The sequence below is a fragment of the Trypanosoma theileri genome, assembly GCF_002087225.1.
Source record: "Trypanosoma theileri isolate Edinburgh chromosome Unknown TM35_Tth_1_V1, whole genome shotgun sequence".
Taxonomy (NCBI): Eukaryota; Euglenozoa; class Kinetoplastea; order Trypanosomatida; family Trypanosomatidae; genus Trypanosoma; species Trypanosoma theileri.
This window is the reverse complement of record NW_021639843.1, coordinates 1,230,482-1,252,122: the sequence shown is the minus strand read 5'-3', so window position 1 is coordinate 1,252,122 and position 21,641 is coordinate 1,230,482. Positions and strand designations below refer to the sequence as shown.

The 21,641-nt window shown below is 38.7% G+C and overlaps 13 protein-coding genes across 13 annotated transcripts; 3 read left to right on the top strand and 10 right to left on the bottom strand.

Moving 5' to 3' along the window:
- Positions 1–69: 69 nt before the first annotated feature.
- TM35_000015830 (uncharacterized protein) lies at positions 70–1,749 on the bottom strand (the record flags this gene model as incomplete). The annotated part of the gene is made up of 1 exon (XM_029021264.1): positions 70–1,749. One exon carries the CDS (start codon positions 1,747–1,749, stop codon positions 70–72), a length of 1,680 nt encoding a protein of 559 aa, XP_028887772.1.
- Positions 1,750–3,334: 1,585 nt separating this feature from the next.
- On the bottom strand, positions 3,335–4,498 carry TM35_000015820 (putative ADP,ATP carrier protein 1, mitochondrial precursor, putative,ADP/ATP translocase 1; the record flags this gene model as incomplete). The annotated part of the gene is made up of 1 exon (XM_029021263.1): positions 3,335–4,498. One exon carries the CDS (start codon positions 4,496–4,498, stop codon positions 3,335–3,337), a length of 1,164 nt encoding a protein of 387 aa, XP_028887771.1.
- Positions 4,499–5,600: 1,102 nt separating this feature from the next.
- On the bottom strand, positions 5,601–6,104 carry TM35_000015810 (uncharacterized protein; the record flags this gene model as incomplete). The annotated part of the gene is made up of 1 exon (XM_029021262.1): positions 5,601–6,104. The coding sequence occupies one exon, from the start codon at positions 6,102–6,104 to the stop codon at positions 5,601–5,603; it is 504 nt and encodes a 167-aa protein (XP_028887770.1).
- Positions 6,105–6,790: 686 nt separating this feature from the next.
- On the bottom strand, positions 6,791–8,191 carry TM35_000015800 (uncharacterized protein; the record flags this gene model as incomplete). Its single annotated transcript, XM_029021261.1, has 1 exon — positions 6,791–8,191. One exon carries the CDS (start codon positions 8,189–8,191, stop codon positions 6,791–6,793), a length of 1,401 nt encoding a protein of 466 aa, XP_028887769.1.
- A 340-nt stretch (positions 8,192–8,531) lies between these two features.
- On the bottom strand, positions 8,532–9,467 carry TM35_000015790 (uncharacterized protein; the record flags this gene model as incomplete). Its single annotated transcript, XM_029021260.1, has 1 exon — positions 8,532–9,467. One exon carries the CDS (start codon positions 9,465–9,467, stop codon positions 8,532–8,534), a length of 936 nt encoding a protein of 311 aa, XP_028887768.1.
- Positions 9,468–10,184: 717 nt separating this feature from the next.
- TM35_000015780 (protein kinase) lies at positions 10,185–12,242 on the bottom strand (the record flags this gene model as incomplete). Its single annotated transcript, XM_029021259.1, has 1 exon — positions 10,185–12,242. One exon carries the CDS (start codon positions 12,240–12,242, stop codon positions 10,185–10,187), a length of 2,058 nt encoding a protein of 685 aa, XP_028887767.1.
- A 575-nt stretch (positions 12,243–12,817) lies between these two features.
- Positions 12,818–13,570, bottom strand: TM35_000015770 (testis specific, 14; the record flags this gene model as incomplete). Its single annotated transcript, XM_029021258.1, has 1 exon — positions 12,818–13,570. One exon carries the CDS (start codon positions 13,568–13,570, stop codon positions 12,818–12,820), a length of 753 nt encoding a protein of 250 aa, XP_028887766.1.
- An 860-nt stretch (positions 13,571–14,430) lies between these two features.
- Positions 14,431–15,486, bottom strand: TM35_000015760 (putative nucleoside diphosphate kinase; the record flags this gene model as incomplete). Its single annotated transcript, XM_029021257.1, has 1 exon — positions 14,431–15,486. The coding sequence occupies one exon, from the start codon at positions 15,484–15,486 to the stop codon at positions 14,431–14,433; it is 1,056 nt and encodes a 351-aa protein (XP_028887765.1).
- A 417-nt stretch (positions 15,487–15,903) lies between these two features.
- Positions 15,904–16,677, bottom strand: TM35_000015750 (uncharacterized protein; the record flags this gene model as incomplete). The annotated part of the gene is made up of 1 exon (XM_029021256.1): positions 15,904–16,677. One exon carries the CDS (start codon positions 16,675–16,677, stop codon positions 15,904–15,906), a length of 774 nt encoding a protein of 257 aa, XP_028887764.1.
- Positions 16,678–17,931: 1,254 nt separating this feature from the next.
- Positions 17,932–18,453, bottom strand: TM35_000015740 (uncharacterized protein; the record flags this gene model as incomplete). Its single annotated transcript, XM_029021255.1, has 1 exon — positions 17,932–18,453. One exon carries the CDS (start codon positions 18,451–18,453, stop codon positions 17,932–17,934), a length of 522 nt encoding a protein of 173 aa, XP_028887763.1.
- A 927-nt stretch (positions 18,454–19,380) lies between these two features.
- Positions 19,381–19,896, top strand: TM35_000015730 (uncharacterized protein; the record flags this gene model as incomplete). Its single annotated transcript, XM_029021254.1, has 1 exon — positions 19,381–19,896. One exon carries the CDS (start codon positions 19,381–19,383, stop codon positions 19,894–19,896), a length of 516 nt encoding a protein of 171 aa, XP_028887762.1.
- Positions 19,897–20,023: 127 nt separating this feature from the next.
- Positions 20,024–20,440, top strand: TM35_000015720 (uncharacterized protein; the record flags this gene model as incomplete). Its single annotated transcript, XM_029021253.1, has 1 exon — positions 20,024–20,440. The coding sequence occupies one exon, from the start codon at positions 20,024–20,026 to the stop codon at positions 20,438–20,440; it is 417 nt and encodes a 138-aa protein (XP_028887761.1).
- Positions 20,441–20,612: 172 nt separating this feature from the next.
- TM35_000015710 (putative mucin TcMUCII) lies at positions 20,613–21,344 on the top strand (the record flags this gene model as incomplete). The annotated part of the gene is made up of 1 exon (XM_029021252.1): positions 20,613–21,344. The coding sequence occupies one exon, from the start codon at positions 20,613–20,615 to the stop codon at positions 21,342–21,344; it is 732 nt and encodes a 243-aa protein (XP_028887760.1).
- Positions 21,345–21,641: the final 297 nt, after the last annotated feature.

Below are 21,641 nucleotides of genomic sequence, written 5' to 3'. Positions count from 1 at the left end.
TTTAGTTTAAACTATGTATATATAAATATGTATGTACATACATATACTAGGTACCCCTATCCCACCCATCTACAACTGCGCCAACAACTGTCTTGAAATTTGCACCAACCGAAAATGCATAAAGTGATCAATCAAAAACAATACGACTAAAACCATAGAAAGCACTACAATAGGAATGAAAACACGTGTAAAACTAGCGGATAACGGTTGAGTACAGGTGTTTTCCCGCAATATAGGGCAAGTATCCCACATACACAAAGGAGCCGTATTCGCTGGGTCACACACTTCACCAAAACCAGAGCAGTTATGCTGTGCGTAGTAAACGCATAATTCACTTGATATAACTGCTATTCTGTTCAGGTAACTACGTATATGTGTAAAGGAGACTGCCCCTCCAACTAAAATCAACACCATCATATTGAGCCCAATACCAATTGTCGCTGTCACAATTCGCAAAGTACCGTATAAAGTAACGGTTAGCGGTAGACGCATTTTGAGGGAATGAAATGCTGTCAATCCACTCGCAAAAAGGCTAGCTATACCAGCAAATGTTACAGGAAATGTGTAATCTCTAATGTAACCATCTACAATACCATTAGGTGCCGCCACAAAAGAATAAGCTGAAAATCCAAGTAACATAAGTGTTACAAGCAATTCTATTATAGCGAGACAAAAGGTTTGAACGGGTATTCGTGTAAGAAATAGAATGCCTGTACCACTAAATAATCCTGGTGGGGGCTGATAAAATTGTAGAATACTTCGTCTGTTATTTGCCGCTCTTTCAGCATACTTTACTATTTCTCGTTCGGTTTTTACAAGGTGGGCCAATTCTTCCTTAGCAACATCAAGAAGGAGTTCATTATCGATATCTTTACAGTTACACCTCCAAGCAACAAAAGGACGAAGATTTATACTGCGTGGATTGTTTCCCTGAGAACTATGTACCAAGTAACGTCTAACGAACATGCGTAGACACTGCATATCAAAATGTCGCTTTGAAGGATCACGAAAAAGGGAATAAAAACTGCTGTGTGGATCCCGTCCAAACACCACACCATGAATACGACGACGTGAGAAAGTCATAAATGGTACAGGACCAAGAGTTCCAGATCCTAATTGACGACCATGGCGTTGCGAATAAACATCAACAGCTGAAGTTTCTTCCCTTACTTCTCGTGATTCTTGTCCCCCTGGAAGAAAACAGCTAATACCGCTCATTTCGTTATCGTTAGAGCTACCACTAGTATTTTCACCAGCTTCCAAAGCATCTTCACCACCTTGAGATTCTTGTGTATTTTGACCTCCATTTCCTTGATTATAATCGGCGTTTTCTTCTTGATTTCTTCTACGCCGTGTTTGTTCCTGTGCTGCTTTAAGCAATTTTTCCTGATACTTTTGAAAATCCTCGTTTGTAAAACGATTCACATGCAATAACATCACGGTATCCTTCGTTATCATTCCCACCAATCCCTCGTAGTACAGCAGCACCCGTTCTCCATCCACAATGGTCTCCCCCTGAAACGTCACGCAGCGGCCAATGATCTTCAGTTCGTGCGGCCGCAGCTGCGGGAGGTTCTCGCACGGCCCGTCCACGCGGATGATCGCCTCCGCGGCGAGTTCCTCCTCCGCCGCCGGGGGGGCCACCGGGTCCACACACGCCGCTTGATTCCCCGCCGCCTGCACGGGGGAGTTCTCCGACCACACACGCTCTTCAGCGGAGCCTTCCGGAGTGGGATTCCGCCCAGACATGAAAGAGTGTTCCTAACACCGTTAGTTCCTTTTGCGAGATTTCACCCAGAGGGCTTTATTATTATTTATTTATTTTTTCTTCCTTTTTTTAGAATCCCACCACCAGGGAACCTTTCTTTACCACTACGTTTTTTTTTTGTTTTTGTTTTTGATGTGAGAGCGGGGTGTAATAGTAGAGTGGGCTCTGCGTCGTCCACTTTTTTTCTTTTTTCTTTTTTTTTTTCTTTTTGATCCACTGTTTTTTCTTTTTTTTTTTTTGCCTCACACGTTCTTGCTTTTCGTTATTATTGTTTTCTCCAGTATTCTACAAACAGCAAAACAGAAAACAATAATAATAGGAATAAGAACAAGATCACAACCACGTCAGAAAAAAACAAAAATACCTTCTCTTTAGTTACCCCTTAAATATTTATCTTCCAGAACACTGATAGAGGTGATAACTAGGCTGCTTCAGTAGTTGTAGCTGTAGTTGGCGTTCTTGTTCTTGCTCTTGTTCTTGCTAGTGCTGCTGTTGCCAGTTTGTTTTGGCAATAAAGATTTCTATAAAGAGAAAGAAATAAATACAAAAAAGAAAGAAGAGAAGAAAAAAAAAATGAAAAACAAAGACACACAACAGCAAACACACACACACAGACACAGAGCGAGAAACAGTGATATTATGCGCGTAATAATTACTTTCTTTCTTTACTAACATAATCAAATAACGAAAAAAAGGAGTGAAATTCATTCTGACTGACATGGTGTGAAACAGTAAAAAAGAGAAGTTCAACATTAAGCGAATTTCACTTCTTATTTTTTTTTCTCTTTTCCTTTTGTACCCGTTCCTACTTTATTTGCTCTCTGCACATAAAGATATGGATATAAGAACACACACACACACACATTTTTTTACATGTGTATATGTGTGTATTCGTGAATGTGCGTATGTATGTATTTTTGTGTTGTTTGCCATTCTCCTCCATATATTATCGTTGCATTCACATTAGCCGCAGCTTCAAAGAGGTGAAAAAAAAAGCAATAAAAACAGATAGGAGTGTTGCGAATAAACCTGCAAAGCTAAATATATAAATAGAAAAAAAAAAAAAACACCACCATCGTCACCACCATCATCACGAACAACAAGAAGAAAGAAAGAATAAAAAAAAAACAAGAGAAATGTGGGAGTGGCAAAGAACCAGAAATAATAAGAATGATAGCAGCAGTTTCATAAAAGAACAGAACAAGCTGCAAGTTTCTCTCTTGACTGCCATTTTTGCAGTAATCAAATCCTATAGTGTGAGCACACACACACACACACACACAAACTTTCAACCTTCTTATCTTCTCATTTCCTTTTTTTTTTTTTTCTTTTCCCCTTTCATCTATTCGCTCTGAGAGTTAATATTTTTTTCCCCTTTCATTCGTATTCTTTTTTTCTTTTTTTTTTTTTTCGACGTCCTTGTCGACACAAGATCACCCGAATTCTAAAACACAATTATACGCACGCAGGCGGCAAAAACACACAAACAAACAAACACACACACACAAACACACAAATACGCAGAGGGATGGGGGGCATGAAGAGAAGAAAAAAAAAAAAAGGAGATCAATCATCCCCCACAAGTATTTTCTGCACACCTTCAAATACAACAAACATACACGAACTCGCAGGTACCGCTTTAAGATAGTTTGCTGTTATACCAGAGAAAAGTGAAGCTGGTCCTTTTGTTCGGACCATCTTTACGAAGCAATCAATCATCCCCGTGTATTTTATCGCTCGGCCGTTGATTCCCTGTGTCTGTAATCGTGTGCGAACAACGTTGAGGGGATATGACACAGTCTGTGCGAGTATAGAAGCGACCATACCGACGCCTGCAGTCTCTGCAGAAGAGAGAGAAGCATCATGGCGGCTCATACCATACCGCCGCATGCGGTACATCATGATTTGTTGCTGTGCTGTTGAATAGACGCCCACTTCAAGACCGCGGTAGAGAAAGACACCCACCATGTTTGGTGTGAGTCCGCGGTAGAACTCTCTAATACCGCCTTGTTGATATGTTTCAGCAACGACTTGGCGAATACCACCGCGGAACTCCGTCGTCTTTGATACGGCAATGCGTGTCTTGACGACTTCTAGTGGGTAGAGCGCTAATTGGGCACCAAAACCCGCCCAGGCGCCAATGCAGAAGTTAACAAAGATGCGAGGAACATCGATAAGGTTACCGTATGCGTTCAGCGGGGCAGGGAGTACAGAGATAGGTGGCCGGTTCACATTTGTGGGAGTACCATTTGCATCCTCTTCTTCCCGCTGTAGCATTCGTCGCTGTTCCTCTTCCACTCCATCCTCATATAGGGAAAGAAAATAGCGACGAAGGGTAAAAACAAATGCAAATTCAGGACCTGCTTTCAGACAGTTAATTCCATTTCCACGCCAAAAGGAGCGCCAACCACCATCAGCTCTAATCAAGTTGAATACATGAATCAACCGGGATGATCTAAAAGTAGGTATTCGTTTTTCTGAACCAGTAACCAAATGACCTTCCTGGACAATTATCTTAATACGATCTAGTGGTGCAGTCAGTGTACGACTACAAGCTCCAGCAAATCCTCCTGCAAAAAAGGTTGCACCAGTAGTATACCAGTCTCTTTTAAAGAGCAAATGCTGCTCATGAGATTTGTCTTTGCATATAGACTCATTTTGTGTTCTATTACTCTCCACTTTAACGTTAGGGTTAGGGTTTGCGTTAGCTGGCAATTTCTGTGCCTGCATGAAGTTTATTTCGTTCCTATAAGGGAACGAAACTGGACAGGAAAAAAAAGGAGGGAAATATGATCAATTGCGTATATTGTGACTGTATTCCGTATCGCTAATGGTCTTTCCTTCTCTTCTTCTTTGTGTTTTTCAATGGTTATCGTTGTTTAAAGAGTATACGGGACGGATTTACACGTGGCTAAACTTTTTTTTTTTTTTTTCCTTTCTCTTTTTTTTTTCTTTTTTCTTTTTTTGACAGTCCAATAGACCCTTGTTTCCTTGTGATTTTAGCGAAAACTATTTTTTTTTTTTCTTTCTCTTTGTTTTAATTTATCTGTATCCTTCTACTACTTTTGCCTGTCTCACCACGTGTACCTGTAAATGCGTGCACGCTCCCTGCACTTCAGAGCTCACACAAATATGAGAGAGAGAGTATTATTAGGAGTGAGAGTACAGAAAGTCACCATACCCCAAAAACAGAGAAAGAAAAAAGAAAAAAAAAAAAGAAATGAATTACATACCTCATGTAAGTATCTTAAGTTGGCATGACGATAGAAACACAGAGAAAGATCAAACTGCAAATAGTGTGAGTTATAATAGTTCGTTCTGCCTTAGTGAACCCACTGTCATATCCTCTTACAGTGTTTTTTTTTTATTTCTTACGTTTTCTACAACGACACTCAACCTTACTGTCAAAAAAAAAAAAGTGAAATTACTCACATTCCTTACTTATCCATCTTTAATAATAATAATAATAATAATAATAATAATAATAATAATAATTAATAATAATAAGAATATATGTAACGAACATCTTTCATATGATAGAATTTATGAAATTTCATAGATGTAGTAAAAAAAAAATATATATATCCTCTTTCTTACCACTTATTTGACAGACAAAGAGAAATAACGAAACAATGTGCAAATTCACATGATTCCACTTTCCACCCCACCCATCATCTTTACATTGAACAGGTACTCTTCTTCTTTCCTCCCACCTCTCTCTCTCTCTCTCTCTCTCTCTCTCTCTCTCTCTCTCCACAGATAGGAATAAAGAGATGGAAAGAAAGAAAGAAAAACAGCATTGTAGCATCACTGTCGATTTCTCATTTACCAACTAAACACTGTAAAATTTCTCATCTGGAACATACCAGCCCACCACAGGATATTTTGCCTTGAATTTTTCTATCCATTGGTCCAACTGCTGTAGCTCCTCTTCACTGCTGCCCGGTACCCAATCCTTATCCAACTCCTTACCCGTTAAATCTGATTTAGCAAGAGAACGTGATATTTCACGCCCAGCGTAAAGGTGATATGGTTGCCCTGGGCCATAGAATTGTGGAGCCACTTCATAAACTACTAATTTGAGACTGACGTAAATAGAATTTTTTTTCACTCCATCATGTTCAGCGAGATCCTCCCTTGTAAAGGGGCGATGTTCTATTGACTCCACAGAACGAATCACCCGTTTCTCCCTTTTCCCATGAGGATAATTACTTCCCTCCTTCTTCTTGTCAGCACCAGCATTCAGAAATCGTATCAACAACAGTGGACAAAGGACACCCACCGCTGCCGCCGCCGTAACGGCTGCAATCACAGTCCCATTGGGCTTACTAAACATTACCAGACAATCGTATCAGTGCCCTAATATATTGCCACACCAAAAACCATGCCCCTCTATATAAATTAGATAAAACAAATAAAAAAAAAATGAAAAAAAAAAAAAAAAAAAAAAAAAAAAAAAAAAAAAAAAAAAAAAACATACACCAAGATAGAAATGGACGCACATGCAAAATGAAAAAATATATGAAAGACATGAGAAATTTTTTGAGGAAAGAAAAAACAAGAAAAAAAAAACAAAGTGGTAATAATAGAATTTGGTCCTCACTTCTGAAACCTCTTTCTCCCAACACTGCATATTTAGGCCGCAAATCCCCCTTCATGAAACCCAGATAATGCGAACGCAGCCGTTGCTATTGAGGGTTGGCGGTTCAACAGCTATACATGGTTCTCTGTAACACACCTTCTTTCACTCCAAAGCTTTTTTTTTTTTTCTTCTGTTTCGCTCTATTTGTGAGTTCTTTTCTTTTCTTTTTGTTTTTTTCTTTCCTTTTCTTTTCTTCTCTTCCTTGCAAGGTTTTTAAACACGCATAAAAAAAAAAAAAAAGAAAAAAAGAAAAACTTCATTCACCTCTACATCCCCAATAATAAAGCGGCATAAAAAATATGTAGTGCTCAAGGAGGAAGCAAAGAAAACGAGCACCTCGCTACCGTCCCTTATCTCTATTTACATATTATCTCAACTTTTCAATATATCGGTTCCAAGTTGGGATTTTCAACCTCTTTTAACGACAATGGAACTGTCGCAGTTTTGTTGTGCAGAAATCTAACTTGCGCCTTACTCTGAACACGTACCTCTGAACTAAAAGCGTTTTGAAAGACATGAATAGATTGACCTTTTACACAATCCAAGGCGTAGTAACCACAGTCTTCAAATTTACAGTGTACAATTTCTACTTTACGTACATTATCTAAAACAACACCTGTACCAAAAATATTTTTCACCTCACATTTTTTAACAACCATAACAGGATTTTCAGAATTTCCAGTTGGGAAAGTGCCTCGAAAAATAATTCCAGTACCCAAATCTTTGAATCGACATCCCTCCAGTTGAACTTTACACTTATCCGTATGTAATCCAACAGCATCAGGACGCTTTTCACGAGCAGAATCCACGTTTTCATTCTCATTTGAAAAGGTCTGCATGGAACCAGTAAATAAACACTTTTGCAGTTTCAATTCTGCCATAGGAAATCCATAGAGTGCACATTTTCTTGGACGCTCAAAGGTACATCGAACACATTCCACCTTACAATATTGTGCAACAAGTAACTGTGTTGAATCTGGACTATTTGCAGCAAAGCAACAATTCTGAAAGGTTACATGGGCGTGAGAAACTATAACGGTTCCCTCAAAAGTCATATTAGCGAAAACAACATGAGACCATCTATCAGGATGGGCAAATTGCATGCGATGTTCTTCTTCTTCATGAGCTGCAGCAATAGCAGCATTAACTTTCTCTTCATATATTTTTCTTTGCTCTTCAAGAAGTCTTTGTTCTTCTTCCAAAAGTTTAGTACTCTTTCTGCGTTTCGCACCTTTTTTCTTGGTCTGTGGAGCAACAGGCTCTTCTGGTAAATCTGGTTTAACCACAATTCGTGTTAGAATACCATCAATATGTATTGTTCCACGTATAATTACATCGTGTGTAACTGAAGAAGCACCAACATCCTCTTTCATTGAGGATGGTTGTTCTTCAACTTTATCCTTTTCCTCAGAGGGTTTCTTATCACGATCCAATTCCTCTTCTTGAACTTCCTTTACTTCTGTTTGTGCTGCATCGAGAGTTTTCATAGACGTAAGAGGAACACTCTCAATATGCATCTTATCAGCAACCGATACATCATAGTGTGCACATGGATCACCAAGTGAACAAGCAGGGATAAGAACAACAGTGGTTGGCAACGGCATCACTTCCCCATCAGCCGCTGTGTGTTTTTCCACTACGTTTTGTGCAATATCGGAGATGGCATCAATGCTCTGGTAATGAGACCAGGAACCTATATAGTAGTTACACTGTCCATCCTCAAGAGTGTTGGGATCGGGTAAGATATCCTTCTTTTTAGAACTCTTCTTCTTGGGAGGCATTTGTTAATATACTATAACCCTTTAAAACACAAAAAAAAAAATAAAAAAGATATAACAGAAGGAAAAAATAAAATTAAATTAAATAAAAATTCATTAATTAATCAATTAAATAAATAAACAAATCATATTTACACTATGAGGAAATCCATAAACACTTCTATTTCCAATTGCAGCTTCATGAAAACACATATACACACACACACACAAGAAGAAAAAAAAAAGAGAAAGAAAGAGAGAAATTATCTGATAATAACATCAGCTTTAAGTGAATGATACCTCTGAAACAAAAACCAAAAATTACACGAAAAAAAAAGATCAAAATCCTCTACACATTAATTTCTTAAAATTGTGGTAAATGTCCCCTACACACCCAAAGAGGTGGTCTTCGTTTCTCTCCCTGCAATAGAGGCAACTGTGTGGCAAAACAGCAAGAATCTTCTCTTCCTACAAATCCCGCATGATGTACCAAAAGAGTTTCTATCATTTCCCTAGGACTCTTCACAGAAAGCCAGGAACATTGACAGCAATATGCAGCAGAGTTACTACTTGCACATAATACCCTATTCTGTACTCCATTTGTTTTCTGTCCAACAGGATAGGAACTGGCTAAACGGCTCCAATCTGGATAATAATTTCTAACGGTTAAATAGAGATCTATTGTTCCATTTCGATCTTGCCATGCTGCCCCTTGAAGACGTATTACAGCATAGTTACACTTGCAGCACATAATAAATGGGCAACCACCACTATTATCATCGTGAGAATATCTATCAGAGGCCCCATTACCAACTTCAGGATTATATGCATGAAAAGCCCCTTTACGTTCAAACAACTGTTTTTGCGTTGATCGAGCATTATATTTACCTTCTGCAACAAGCAATAACTGAGAAATGCTAGGGTGAAAAATATTTTTTGCTCCCATGTTTGTTACGAGACACCTTCCCTTACACTCCCTACCGATATTATTTGGGAATAAAGGAAATGGAACGGTAAAACCAGACTTTACAACACTACCTTCAGAGTTATTATCATCACTATCATCAAAATAATTTTTGGATGATATTTTTGAAACGGAATCAGTGTTTTTGCTTACTGAAACGGGAAATTGCGTTGCACGCCCTTTTGTACCCTTTTCAATTGCTTCATCATCACTTGAATCCCAATCTGAATGTGAAGGTCTTACTTTTTCCAACTCCCGAGTTTTTTTGGCGTCCATGCCAAGACCCTTTTTCCCTGTAGGAAAGAGCTCATCAATTAACTGATCAACGTCCGACATGAATTGTTTCAAAGACCCTCAAGCACTAAAGAAATTAAATCCACCTACCGTTAATGATCTCTTCTCTATTATTATCGTTACTCGTATATGTGAGTCAGTATATACATATATATATATCTATATCTATGTATATACACCTTAGTGAAAACACGCACACACCTAAGGGGTATCATAAGAAAAAAAAGTTGGGAAATACATCAAAAATAGTAATGATAGGAGATAATATTAGCAAAAATCAAACAGCAAAAAAAAAAATAGTAATAAAGATAAAAAAAAAGGGGCACACAGTAAATGGTAAAACCCTTATTTTCGTTACTTTTGTGGAAAGGAAAAACAAAAACAAAAAAAAAAAAAAAAAAAAAAAACGCAAGGCCACATCAAACTACACGGTAAACTGTACAAAAAAAACAAAACAAAACAAAACAAAACAACAACGACAACAACAACAACGACCATGCAACATCACCACAAGGGTAATACTGCAAACACAACAACACTAAAAACGTCACTTCTATAACCTCAATGAAGGAAAAAAAAAAAAACTGGGAAAACTTTAAAACATATATATATATATATACCCCTTACCTACCGGTTCTCCTCAATTATGCCTCTTTTTTTTTTTTTTAATTGCTTTCCCTATCTATATTTTTGATAATACAAATGAAGAGACCACCACTCTCTCTCTCTCTCTCTCTCCCTTCCCCATCTCACACACGCTTACATGATGTTACATTTACACTTAGCTTTTTTTTTCTCCTGTTTCGATTCTTTTCGGGTTTTCGGCGCACCCCTCGCTGCTTCATCAGCAACATCTACATTTAGGGCAAAGGAAACCCTTTTCTTCCCAATTTCAACAGTTTGTTGTTCTTTTCCTTGATTCTGGTCTGGTGATTCTGGCCCGTGTTGTGGTTTCATTGTATCCATTAACCATTCTGGAGGTGGTGAGATATCTCCATTTTTTGGTTTACCATTTGCTACAGAACCATCCCCTTCACGTGGTGAGAAACCAATACCAATGTCTACTAATTCAGAATCCTCCACAGAAATTTGATCTTCCTTGGTAATAGCGGGAACCTGATTATGGATACCGCTATTTATATATTGTTCTTCAGAAATAGATTTTCCAAATTTTTGGTTTAAAGGAGTTGAAGGCACATGGTGCACATGCGAAGCCGTTTTTGTATTAGAATTTTTATCTGTCTTCACTAAGAAAGGAGTATCATGATTCGAAGTGTCTATTTTAGGCATTGCAGAGGAAAGATTTACGTCACTTACTCTTACACGACTACACCGTTCTTCCTCATCCTCTGAACAGAGTGATGGTCGCATTAAATGAACTGCAGAAACAGGTGCACTAATATCCATATTTACTGCTACTGGAGCAGGAACCGTTGGTCGTACAAGAGGTTCTAACGAAGGATTTTCAGCAGTTACTGATTTAATTGGAGTTTTATCAACAGAAACACCTTCACCTCCTCCACCACCACCTCCACTACGTTTACTGACACAAATAGCTAAACTTGAATCATCATGAGGATCTACATGATTTCCTGATTCTTCTTCAGGTTCCCAATCTAAATGCTTATTAGGTGGATACCCACGACGTTCAATAGCTCGTTCCATGAGAGAGAGAAGAAAATCATAACTTGGTTCATCCTCATATCGTAGAGTTTGTAAATGTGCTAAAAATGGACGAAATTCTCTCGGTAAATTTTGAACAAGTCCAGGACCAATAACTTCTTCTTTACAACGACCAATATCTTCTTTTTCTTTATATTTACGCCATGGTAAAGTACCTGTTGCAAATTCTATAAGCATAAATAAAAGACTCCATATATCATCTACACGACCTAGTTCCTGCTGATGATGGGAAGCCAGGGAAGCATATCGGCTTGTACCACGAAAACCTGCATTTTCACGTGGAGGACGTACTTCACCATTCACACGACGATAACGACGAGCCAAACCAAAATCAATTAAATAACACACGCGTGGATCAGAAGATCCTCCTAAACCAATAACAAAATTAGAAGGTTTAATATCACGATGTACTAGCCCCAGGTCATGTATACCTTGTATAGCTTTAAGACACGATATACCAACCCTAAGAGTTGTATATGTACTAAATGTCCCAGATTGAGTACCACGTCGTAGTTCTGCTAAATTCGATCCAAGTCGTTGCATTACTAAAAAATTTAAACCTCCTGTACTTCCACTTCCTAAATAGCGTACTACCTGAGAACAGGGCTGCATCTTCTTGAGAGCGGCGGCCTCAACACGAAGAACGTTTTTATCGTCTTGTTCAACCTTTATACACACTTCTTGTTTACCAGAAGTAACCAATGTACCATCATGGGAAGGTACAAGAACATCTTCTGCTGTTTCTCCTTCTCCATCACCTTCTCCTTCTTTATTTGCCTCTACAGCCGTAAATGTTTCACCAAAGGAACCAGCCCCAATACGACCGGTTATAATCCATCGTTTTAACCGCATTCCTACGGTAACACGTGTTTGGGCCACTTTTGGTCCCGTCTTTCGTCGTGGTGGAGTAGCTCCATTTGGTTTAGACCACTTTTCTGCATCTACTTGTTCATATGCTGGCATACCAAGATTGTTATTATTGTTGATACTGTTATTATTGCCTTCTCGCTCTTCCTCATTACAAATATCATCATGGGGAATATTATTGTAAAATGATGGTGTTTGTAATGTTCGTTTGCGGGATCTACCGGCATCAATTAGCATGTCCCGAGCATCATCTATATCTGACATCATTCTACTAAAGCCACCCCCTCAATATTGAAAAAAAAAAAAAAAAAAAAACAGCGTCATAAAGGAATAATAATAAAAAAGAGATAAAAAAAAAGAAAGCAATAAATAGAAGAATACAGCGGTTAAAGGAAATAAAAGAGAGTCAAAGAAGAAAATTTCCATTTTAATACATCTTGTGAGTTATAATTAACTCACAAAAAAAAAAAAAAATGCAAATGACAGTAATAGAAACTTGTGGGTCTTATCGTAAACAGACTCTCTCTCTCTCTCTCTCTCTCTCACACACACACACACACACCCACACACACCTTATTTCTCTATTTCTCTATATATTGCCCCCCTCTAATTTCAACACACAGACACAAATATATTGTATAAAAGTTGAAACCTGGGAGTACCCCCTTTAAACATCTTTCACGTTCTATTGAAATGAAAAATACAAAAAAAAAAGTAAAGCATTAAATTATATAAATACTTTTTTTTTCTTTTTTTTTTTCTCTGAAACATCGATTTTTTCTTTTTTTTTTTTTATGGTTGATGCACACACTTTTATTTATTTTCTTTTTTCTTTCACCTTCTCAGCGTTGCCTTGCCTTTGCCAGACTATTAGACAAGCTCTTCGGTTTGTGTGTGAAATAACTACGGCTTGTTTCGGTACGTGATGCTGAAATCGCATCCGCTCGTTTCTGCAGACGTTTATCACGTGGTACAATAGGAACAGGAGATTCACCCACAATCAAGGTGGGGTAATCCTGCACAAATTCCCTCAATCCACCAGAAAGTACTGCGATGTTATCAATACCTTTTTCAAAAAGAATGGTGCCTACCTTTTGTCCCACTGTTAAATCTTCTTCCAAATCATACACCACAATTAATTTATTCTCTTTATTTTTAAAGGCAAGCATTTCAGGAATAAACGGATTAGTTGCATGTACCATTCTTCGTTTAGGATAGTGTAGTGCACCCTCAATATGACATTCCTTATACTCATCCTCTGAACGCACGTCAAGTATTAAATACTCTTTACTGGGTTTTAACTCCGGTGGACGGTACTCATCCATTGGGTGCACAAAACCACCGTTTTCATCACACTGTTCCCTCTCTTTTAACTCCTTTAAAAGGTTTATGTAATCTCCCAACAACTTGGGCCGGACACGTAGAAAAGGTTCACCTGGGAGGCGTTGTGTAGAAGCTGTTGTTTGCTTAATAAACTGCGCCAACTCTGCCGTGAGACCAGACTCCACAACTGGCTTTACATAACTGTATTTTGGGTTCGTTGGTGTCTTTCGCCGGAGTATATCCTTATCACCTATCGTATCACTATAGCTCATTGTATTCTCCTTTGAGCTAAGGTAAAGTAAATATATATATATATACAAAAGCAAGAGAAAAGTTTATTGTAGAAAAAAAAAAAGAGTATATCCATTAGGTATGAGAAACAGAATCATTTCCTCAATAGATAAGCGGCAAAAGGCAACACATCAATATAAAAAAAAAGAACAACAAAGCCCCTCTGTGTGCTCTTGCATAGCAACATAAACATAATGACGTCTTATACAGACGAACGTATACATATCAGTGCAGCTTTCTTTTTCTGTTTCTTTCCTCACTTTCTTTCTTTTTTTTTTTCTTTTTTTATGGATCACTTTTTCAAAAAGAAAAAAAAATTTTTCAACTCTTTACGTATAACCATTTGTCAAACGTGCACCCTCAAAAAGAAATTTTCACAAAATCATTTCTCAGTGCATTTTCAAAACGATTACTTTTTTCTCCCCTCTTTCAAATGTCACACAAAAACCCGATTTTTGGAGGAAAATCAATACTTCCAACAGTGCAATAAAGTCTAACAAGAGAGAAAAAAAAAACAATCAAGGCTTCCAAAGTGTTTTTGTGTATATATTTTCAATGATATTTACCACGGAAAAACAACACTAACAAAAACACAACAACAGTGAACTTTATTTTAACTACTTTTATATATCCAAGAAAGTAAGATAAAATAAAACTCACACCCAAAACTCCAGAAAACAATAACTGAAACACCATTATTTTGACAAATAATCATTGAAAAAAAAAAAAAAAATGAGTTCACTTCACTACTCCCATCTCACCACATATAAAAGACGAGGTATACATTTCTGAAGAGAATTCACAAAGAAAGAAAGAAAGAAAGAAAGAAAAAAAAGAAATATCAAGCTTCCTGTACATTTCTCTTGAAGAAAAAGTCAGCGTAGAGTGGTCCTTCATCAGGGAGGTCACAACAATGAACAGCGTTCTCTGCACGATTTACACCAAAAATAGCACGAATTGTTTTTGGTCTCAATTCCTTTGCGATAAAAGGATCAAATGGACCACAGACCTCACGTACAGTGGAAATGACATCAACAACATCATCATTCAAAGATACCAATTGAAGAATCCAAACAGGTCCAGTTAATGCAGATGCTGTTTCAACAAAATCAGGAAGTACTCCTTTGTATGGTTGCAAGAACTCATCTACTACACGAGATGAGAGATTAACAAGCATTAGAGCTGTTAACTCTAATCTAGTTACATCCAATAAATGCTGAATAATACTTCCACCTGCTTTTTTCCTTAGAGCATGCGGTTTAACAATTATAACAGAAGAACGATAGTCATTGAAAATAGCAACAGGTTGTTTACTGGCTTCTTCCAATAACTGATTCCATCGTTTTGCCTCTTCCTCATTATGTGCAGCATGTGCACCAGGAACACGATTCACATAATCTAAACCTTTTTGAATAGCGTCTGTGCGGGCACATCTTACCACAACAACACGACCACCAACGAGTTCTGCCGGTAAACCATAATTGGCTACCGCATCCTCCATTGTCCAAGTCATTTGCATAGCGGAAATGGTGAATCCACATTCTTCTGTGAGAATGGCTAAACATCGCCCCATCTGTGAGAGAAGAGACTCACCCAAAAGTATTACAGTAGATTCACTTTTCCTTTCGCATAATTCTCGTGTCACCTCATCCGCATATGCAGTAAGTGTTACTATTCCACCAAATATTGTTAATACGGAACCAATGTTAAAATCATCTTTTTTCAAATGTGGAAAGGGTGTCCGTTTTAGGTGTAAAACATTATTTGGCATTTCTCGCATTTCAATGGAATGATCTTCATAATAAAAAAGTAAAACATATCGTCTCGTGAGGTGTGATATATCATCATGTTTTTCACAGTAAAAGGCCAAGCGCGGATCTTGTTTAGATAGCGCCATATTAAAAAGAACTGTGTCTCTTTATTTTTTAATCTATTGTTTCAATATCCCTCGTTTACACTAACAATCTACAAAGAAAAAAAAAAAAAAAAAAAAAAAAAAAAAAAAAATAGAATGCAACATGGTAACACACACACACATACATAGACACAGATGTACAAACACAAACATAAAAAAAGAAAGAGAAAGAGAAATAAAATGAAACAAATAATGTAACTATATAAGCATAGAGGGAGAACAACAACAACAAAAAAGAAAAAAAAAACAGAATATACCCTTTACCCAAATTAAAAAGAGTGCAGAAGTAGTCAACTCACCCACCCTTCCTAATGCTATAAAGGAAAGGGTAACAACAACAAAAAAAAAATAATATATATATATATATATATATATCAACATAGATCTGGTAAAGGATATTTAGATGTACACCTTGTAAATAAAAGGCCCAACTGTGCATAAAACCATTTTAATCGCCTCATCTACTCCAGAATATTCTTTTTTAGCATCTTCACAATATCCTTGAAGCTGTTCCCGTGCCTCACGAAAGATCACATCAATCGAACGTCCTCTTGGAGAACCATTTAAGTCAGAACCAGTACTGTTATTTGATTGAACATCTTGTTGATAAATTTTACAATACTTTTCAACACGATGAAATGATTTTAATTCGTTCCAATCGGGACCACATTCTTTCTTTACAAACTCCTCTTCAATAACTCGACGCACAACTTTTTCGGAGTGAGTGATATCAGAGTCATTTCGAAGAGGAATAAGATACTGAATCTGAACAGTCTTCATCTCTATAATAAGAAGAATGTTCTTATTATTTTCATCCATTAAAACAAGATCAGCACGGGTTTTTCTTTTTTTATTTACTTCAAATTCCTCCTTTAGAAAAAGTTTATTATTTTCTCCCATTAAAGTGATAACATTCTGCATTATATTAAAAAATAATAGTTTATCCCCTGCCTCGTTTAACGCAGCCTTGCCAGAAATATTCGATATATGGTACTGCTTGCGTTGTTTAGCATATGCATTCAGCGTCATATCTAAAATTCCACGGACAATGTTTTCCCTGTCAAGAGGAACATGTTGAATAACAATCAACTCTTGTGAAGTATCATCACTTACTTGAAGTCGTCTCATCTCATCTATCATCTCATCATGTTTATCATTTTCCTTTGGCGACATAATCCCTTTATGTCTCTCTCTATTTTTTTTTTATTCTTCTTTTAATCTGTTTTATTATTATTATTATTATTATTATTATTATTATTATTATTATCTGTTCGTACTCTTTTAAGGGTATCAGAACTAATCTTTCCTTTCACTCTCCTTAACAAAAGGATAAGAAGAGAAAGGAAATATTCACCATTTTTTTTTATTCTTTCTTGTTTTCTTTATTGACACATTTACTGAAATCAACCTTCATAAATATAGATCCAACATCTCCATTCACTACCTCTGTGATCATTATTAAGTAGTAGGGAAAAGTGAACTTATTAAAGAATCCTTTTAGCTCATTTACCTTGCGATTCGAAGAGAGATGGGTTAGATAGACTTTTTGAAAAACCTCACCTTTTTTTTTTTTCTGACGAGTCATTTAGACATAATGATAATAAATACTTTTGTACTAATAAACGTAAACCCAGACTGTTCTCTTTCCATCCTTTACACTCTCGACACCACATTCCACCTTTCCAAAATAAAAATCAAACCAATAAGAATTTCCCCATTAAGAGTTAGAAGAATATGGTTTACCCCCCTGATGACCAAACACCCTTATACATTTTAATAGGGGTAGTTAATTCCTCTTCTACAGAAATCATATACCTCTTATTAAACTTTCTGTCGTGCAAGAAGCAGAAGCTATTGAAAGTGGGAGAGAAAAAGAGTAATGAATGTAGTCTTCTTCTTCCGGCTGTCATATACCAAAATCACGACCAGAGAGAAATACGGTGACACGGGGAGTTTGCTAAAGCAGAATGCAAGGAATATTCTGCAATATGAGAGTCAAAATATATGAGTGTACTAGCAAACATATTACACTTCCTCTCACCCCATTGACATTGACGAATGCTCACCAGAAATGAAACACAGCAGCATGATGGTGTGAAAAGATCACTTTGTGTTACTTCCTTTTCAAAATGAGTCTTTCCTTAGATCCAAACGCACAAAAAGAAAAAAAAAATAAAATAAAAAAAAATTTTTTTTAATTATAAAAAGAGAGCGGAAATTACAGTACGATAAGGAGAATAAAACTACTTTCTTTTCCCGGTATTTGTTCGTAATTCTTCTTTTTTTTTTAAATAAATAGTAACTCAATACAAGAAATAATTGTTTTTTTTTTTGTTGTTGTTGTTGTCTATTACTGTGTGAGTCTATCTGTATACAATCTACGTTTTCTGGTGTGTGTTTGATACAGGTGCATTCCGTTTCCTACACCTACTTTCTAACCTTGTTGAGCATTTTACTGAGCCTATCGTGCTCCATTGTCTCCCTTCGAAGTTGAAGCTCCTTCTTTTCAATCTGCCTTTGGATATCTTGCTGTTCCCGCCTTCTCTCTCGTCTACGCTCGGCATCTAACCGCTCCTCGCGCCTATTCTCACTGTTCGCTGCGCTGATGCGTTCAGAGAGTCCTGCTGCCTCCGTGGCTGCCCGCTCTGTTGCCTCCCGCAGTCCTTCAAGTCGTCGCCTCGCCGCCTCCGCCGCTGCCCGCCGTTCCGCCGCCTCCGCCCGGCGCTTGCGGGTCCACTCGGGGAGGCGGGCGGCGACCTCCGCGAGGCGAGCGGCGACGGGGGACGGGAGGGCCGCGAGGATTTCCCCCGCCTCCGCCTCCGCCTCCGCCCCGCCGTTCACCTCCGCCGCCCGCAGCGCCGCCGCCAGCCGCAGGACGCCCACGTCGAGGCACTCGCTGTGGCGCGCGCGGAACGACTCGCCATCGTGCGGGAGGGCCGCGAAGTCCATCACCTGCTAGCACTTCCTACACCCACCGCAGCAACAACAACAGGAAATAATAATAATAATAATAATAATAATAATAATAATAATAATAATAATAAAGCACTGGAGTAGAGAAGATACCACACACACAGAAATAGATAAAAAAAAATAAAATAAACAACAAGAACAAGGACTGCTACCATCCCCACCCCCACACACACCCCTCTTAAAAAAAAAAAAAAAAAAAAAAAAAAAAAAAAAAAAAAAAAAATCTCGCGATGGCAAATTTGTTGATATTACTCAGTCTGGCGACGTCCAGAAGAACCCTGTCCCCGATGCTAATGGACGCCTTATTTGTTGGCAACTGAACATCGCCGGCCTTTCACCATTAAAAAAGGCGGCTCTTAACCACCGTCTTTCAGCATTTCTACCGGACATTGTCCTTCTCCAGGAGACGAAGAACCAGAGTACGACGGCAACGAAAATTCTAGGGTATTGTGATTTCCATCACCCCCGTAAGGGTAGAGGCGGTGGCTTCGCTATTCTAGTGCGCCATGGACTCCAATGTGAACAGGTTTCACTACCTTGTACCGACTGCTTAGAGACCATCGCCATCCGCGTATTTGCTCCAGCAAGTCCCCCATTGTCTGTGGTGACTTTTTACAACCCACCCCCCGCAATGGCACGTATATCCCATTTGATAAGTATTGTTCGTCGTCTTGATCCACATGCGCTTGTGGCTGGCGATGCTAACTTACACCATGATATCTGGGACAGCCGTTTGCCTGCTTCCAAAGAAGGAGAAGACTTTGCAACAACTTTGGTTATCTTGGATTTGAAGTGGTAAAGAACCCTTTGCTGGCAACACGAGCCAATGGAACTGATAGCTCGTTACCTGATGTGACTTTCTCACGTTCGGTGACTGTTGACAATTGGTTACCTACACCGTATATGGATTCTGATCACAGTTTGATCAGTTACTCCCTTGCGATAGGTGAAGGCGAACCTAGCGTGACTAATACATTCCCGCGCCGCAAATCTGCAACGTATGCTCTCCGAAAGGCTGATCGGCCCAACTTCACTTCGAAGTGCGACTCGGCGTCAGCAAATGCTACTACATGGCATTCGGTCTATCGTGGCATCCTGCGTGCGGTAAAACAAACTATTCCTAAGGGCAGCCGTGACAACCCTCGTACGATTTGGACGGACGATATGGATCTGGCATCTCAACAGGCTAAGTACGCGTTTCAGGCTCACCTTGTCACCCCACATGGTGACATGCTTTGGAACGCATTCATCCGGGCCAAGGATCGACGAAACTCAGCTTTTCGTCGAGGGATCCAAATACTTATGGAATCCCGCGCTCAAAAACTCGGGGCCTTGTCCACCCCCCAGTTGGCGTTATTTAAGAGGATTGGCGGCATCGCCTCCTCGCCCACTTTCTACAGTGGTTCTCCGATCACTTAATGATCGTACCTGTACGCTCCCCTGCCAAAAAGCCAACCTACTTGTTCGCCAGTTTGTACAGGCCTCAGGTGCTTTACTCACAAATACCCCACCAATACGACAAGACTGTTGTGGTGCTCTTTGTGACATGGATTGTCCGTATACTCCTTATGAATTGGATTTGGCCATCCATGATGCTCCTCTGGGAACAGCACCTGGGCCTGATGGTATTATGAATGATTTTCTCCATCATCTTGGCCCTGTTGCTCGAAACATGCTTCGGAGAATGATAAATACTTCCTTTGCATCTGGAGAGCTTCCTCCGCAATGGAAAATAGGGGTGACGGCCCCTATCCCTAAACCGGGTAAGGACCCCAGCCGTACTGATAGTTATCGTCCAGTGACATTACTATCAGTCTTGCTTAAGGTGGCCGAACGTATGGTCCACCGATGCCTAACAGCATTATTCCCTCATCACCGTCGACAATTTGGATTTATGGCCCTCCGATGTACTACGGATGTGGTAACTCTTATGTTGGATCAGATTACCCGTGGTCTTAAATGACGCAGTACTCTTTTACGCCTCTTCCCATACAGCATCCGATGCGGAAGAGGTACATCTTCGGCTTGGTCACGGGACACTCCGTATTGAGTCTCGCCCCGTTAAACTGCTTGGTGTGAACATTAACCGTTTACTCAACTTTGGCCCTCACGTTGATAAAGCATCCAAACAAACGATGTTACGCCGTTATCAGCTTAAACTTGTTGCACAAGCAGGTGCAAATCATCATACCATGCGTTCATTTCTTATTGGATACGTGCATAGTGTCTTGCTATATGGGTGCGAGGCTGTTCTCCCATGCATTGCACCCACGTATCTTCAAATCTTAGAGGTGAGATATCGAGAGAGTTGTAAAGCCTCCCTGGGATTAAGTACTGCAACAGAAAATTCTTCTGTTTATTTAGAAGCAAACCTGTTACCCTTAAGCAAATTATCTATGCTTAGGGTGCTTGCCCAACACGAGAGATTTCTACGCCTCCCCGACACTGACGGCATTCGTAGAGTCATTTATACGCAGCCTGCGCCACCTACGATTAATCGTCGCACAACCAAGCCGATTCCCTTACCAAGAGAGACAGTCCTTAAGGAACTGAAACGAGTGTGTGATATTATTGGGATACCTACTGATCACCCTCGTGAACCTCTCATATGTCGTCGTGTTAGTCCATGGGAAACCGAATTATGTCATTTTATACGTTTCCACCAACCTCAATACGATAAAGATGCCTCTGAAGAGGTGGATATCGCAGGAAGCATAAGATATTACACCATGAGATTCTTATGCAGATCAATAAAATGCATCAATCTCTGGATATTTATAAATAAGAACAACTATAGGTCATTCATAATTATTTTTCTTTTATTTGTGTCGATAATTGCACTTTCATTTCATCTCCTTCAATTCTAAGGAGGTTAATCCTTCCCAGTTATATATGGTTTAGTTTTTTCTTTCCATGTACTTTTGCTCATCTAATAACCCCAAGAAAGAAAGATCAAAAAAAAAAAAAGAAATAAAGGAAAAAAAAGTATATTAAAGTACAATCTATTCATATAAGTATATACACACCATATTAAAAATTTATTGTTGTGTACCTCTTTTTTTTTTTTTTTCTTCTTTGATAACGGCGAAATGTCGTGAAATGAACAAGCTTTATTTAAGCACTCTACATGTCAGAATCTTCACCCACCATACCATATATATATA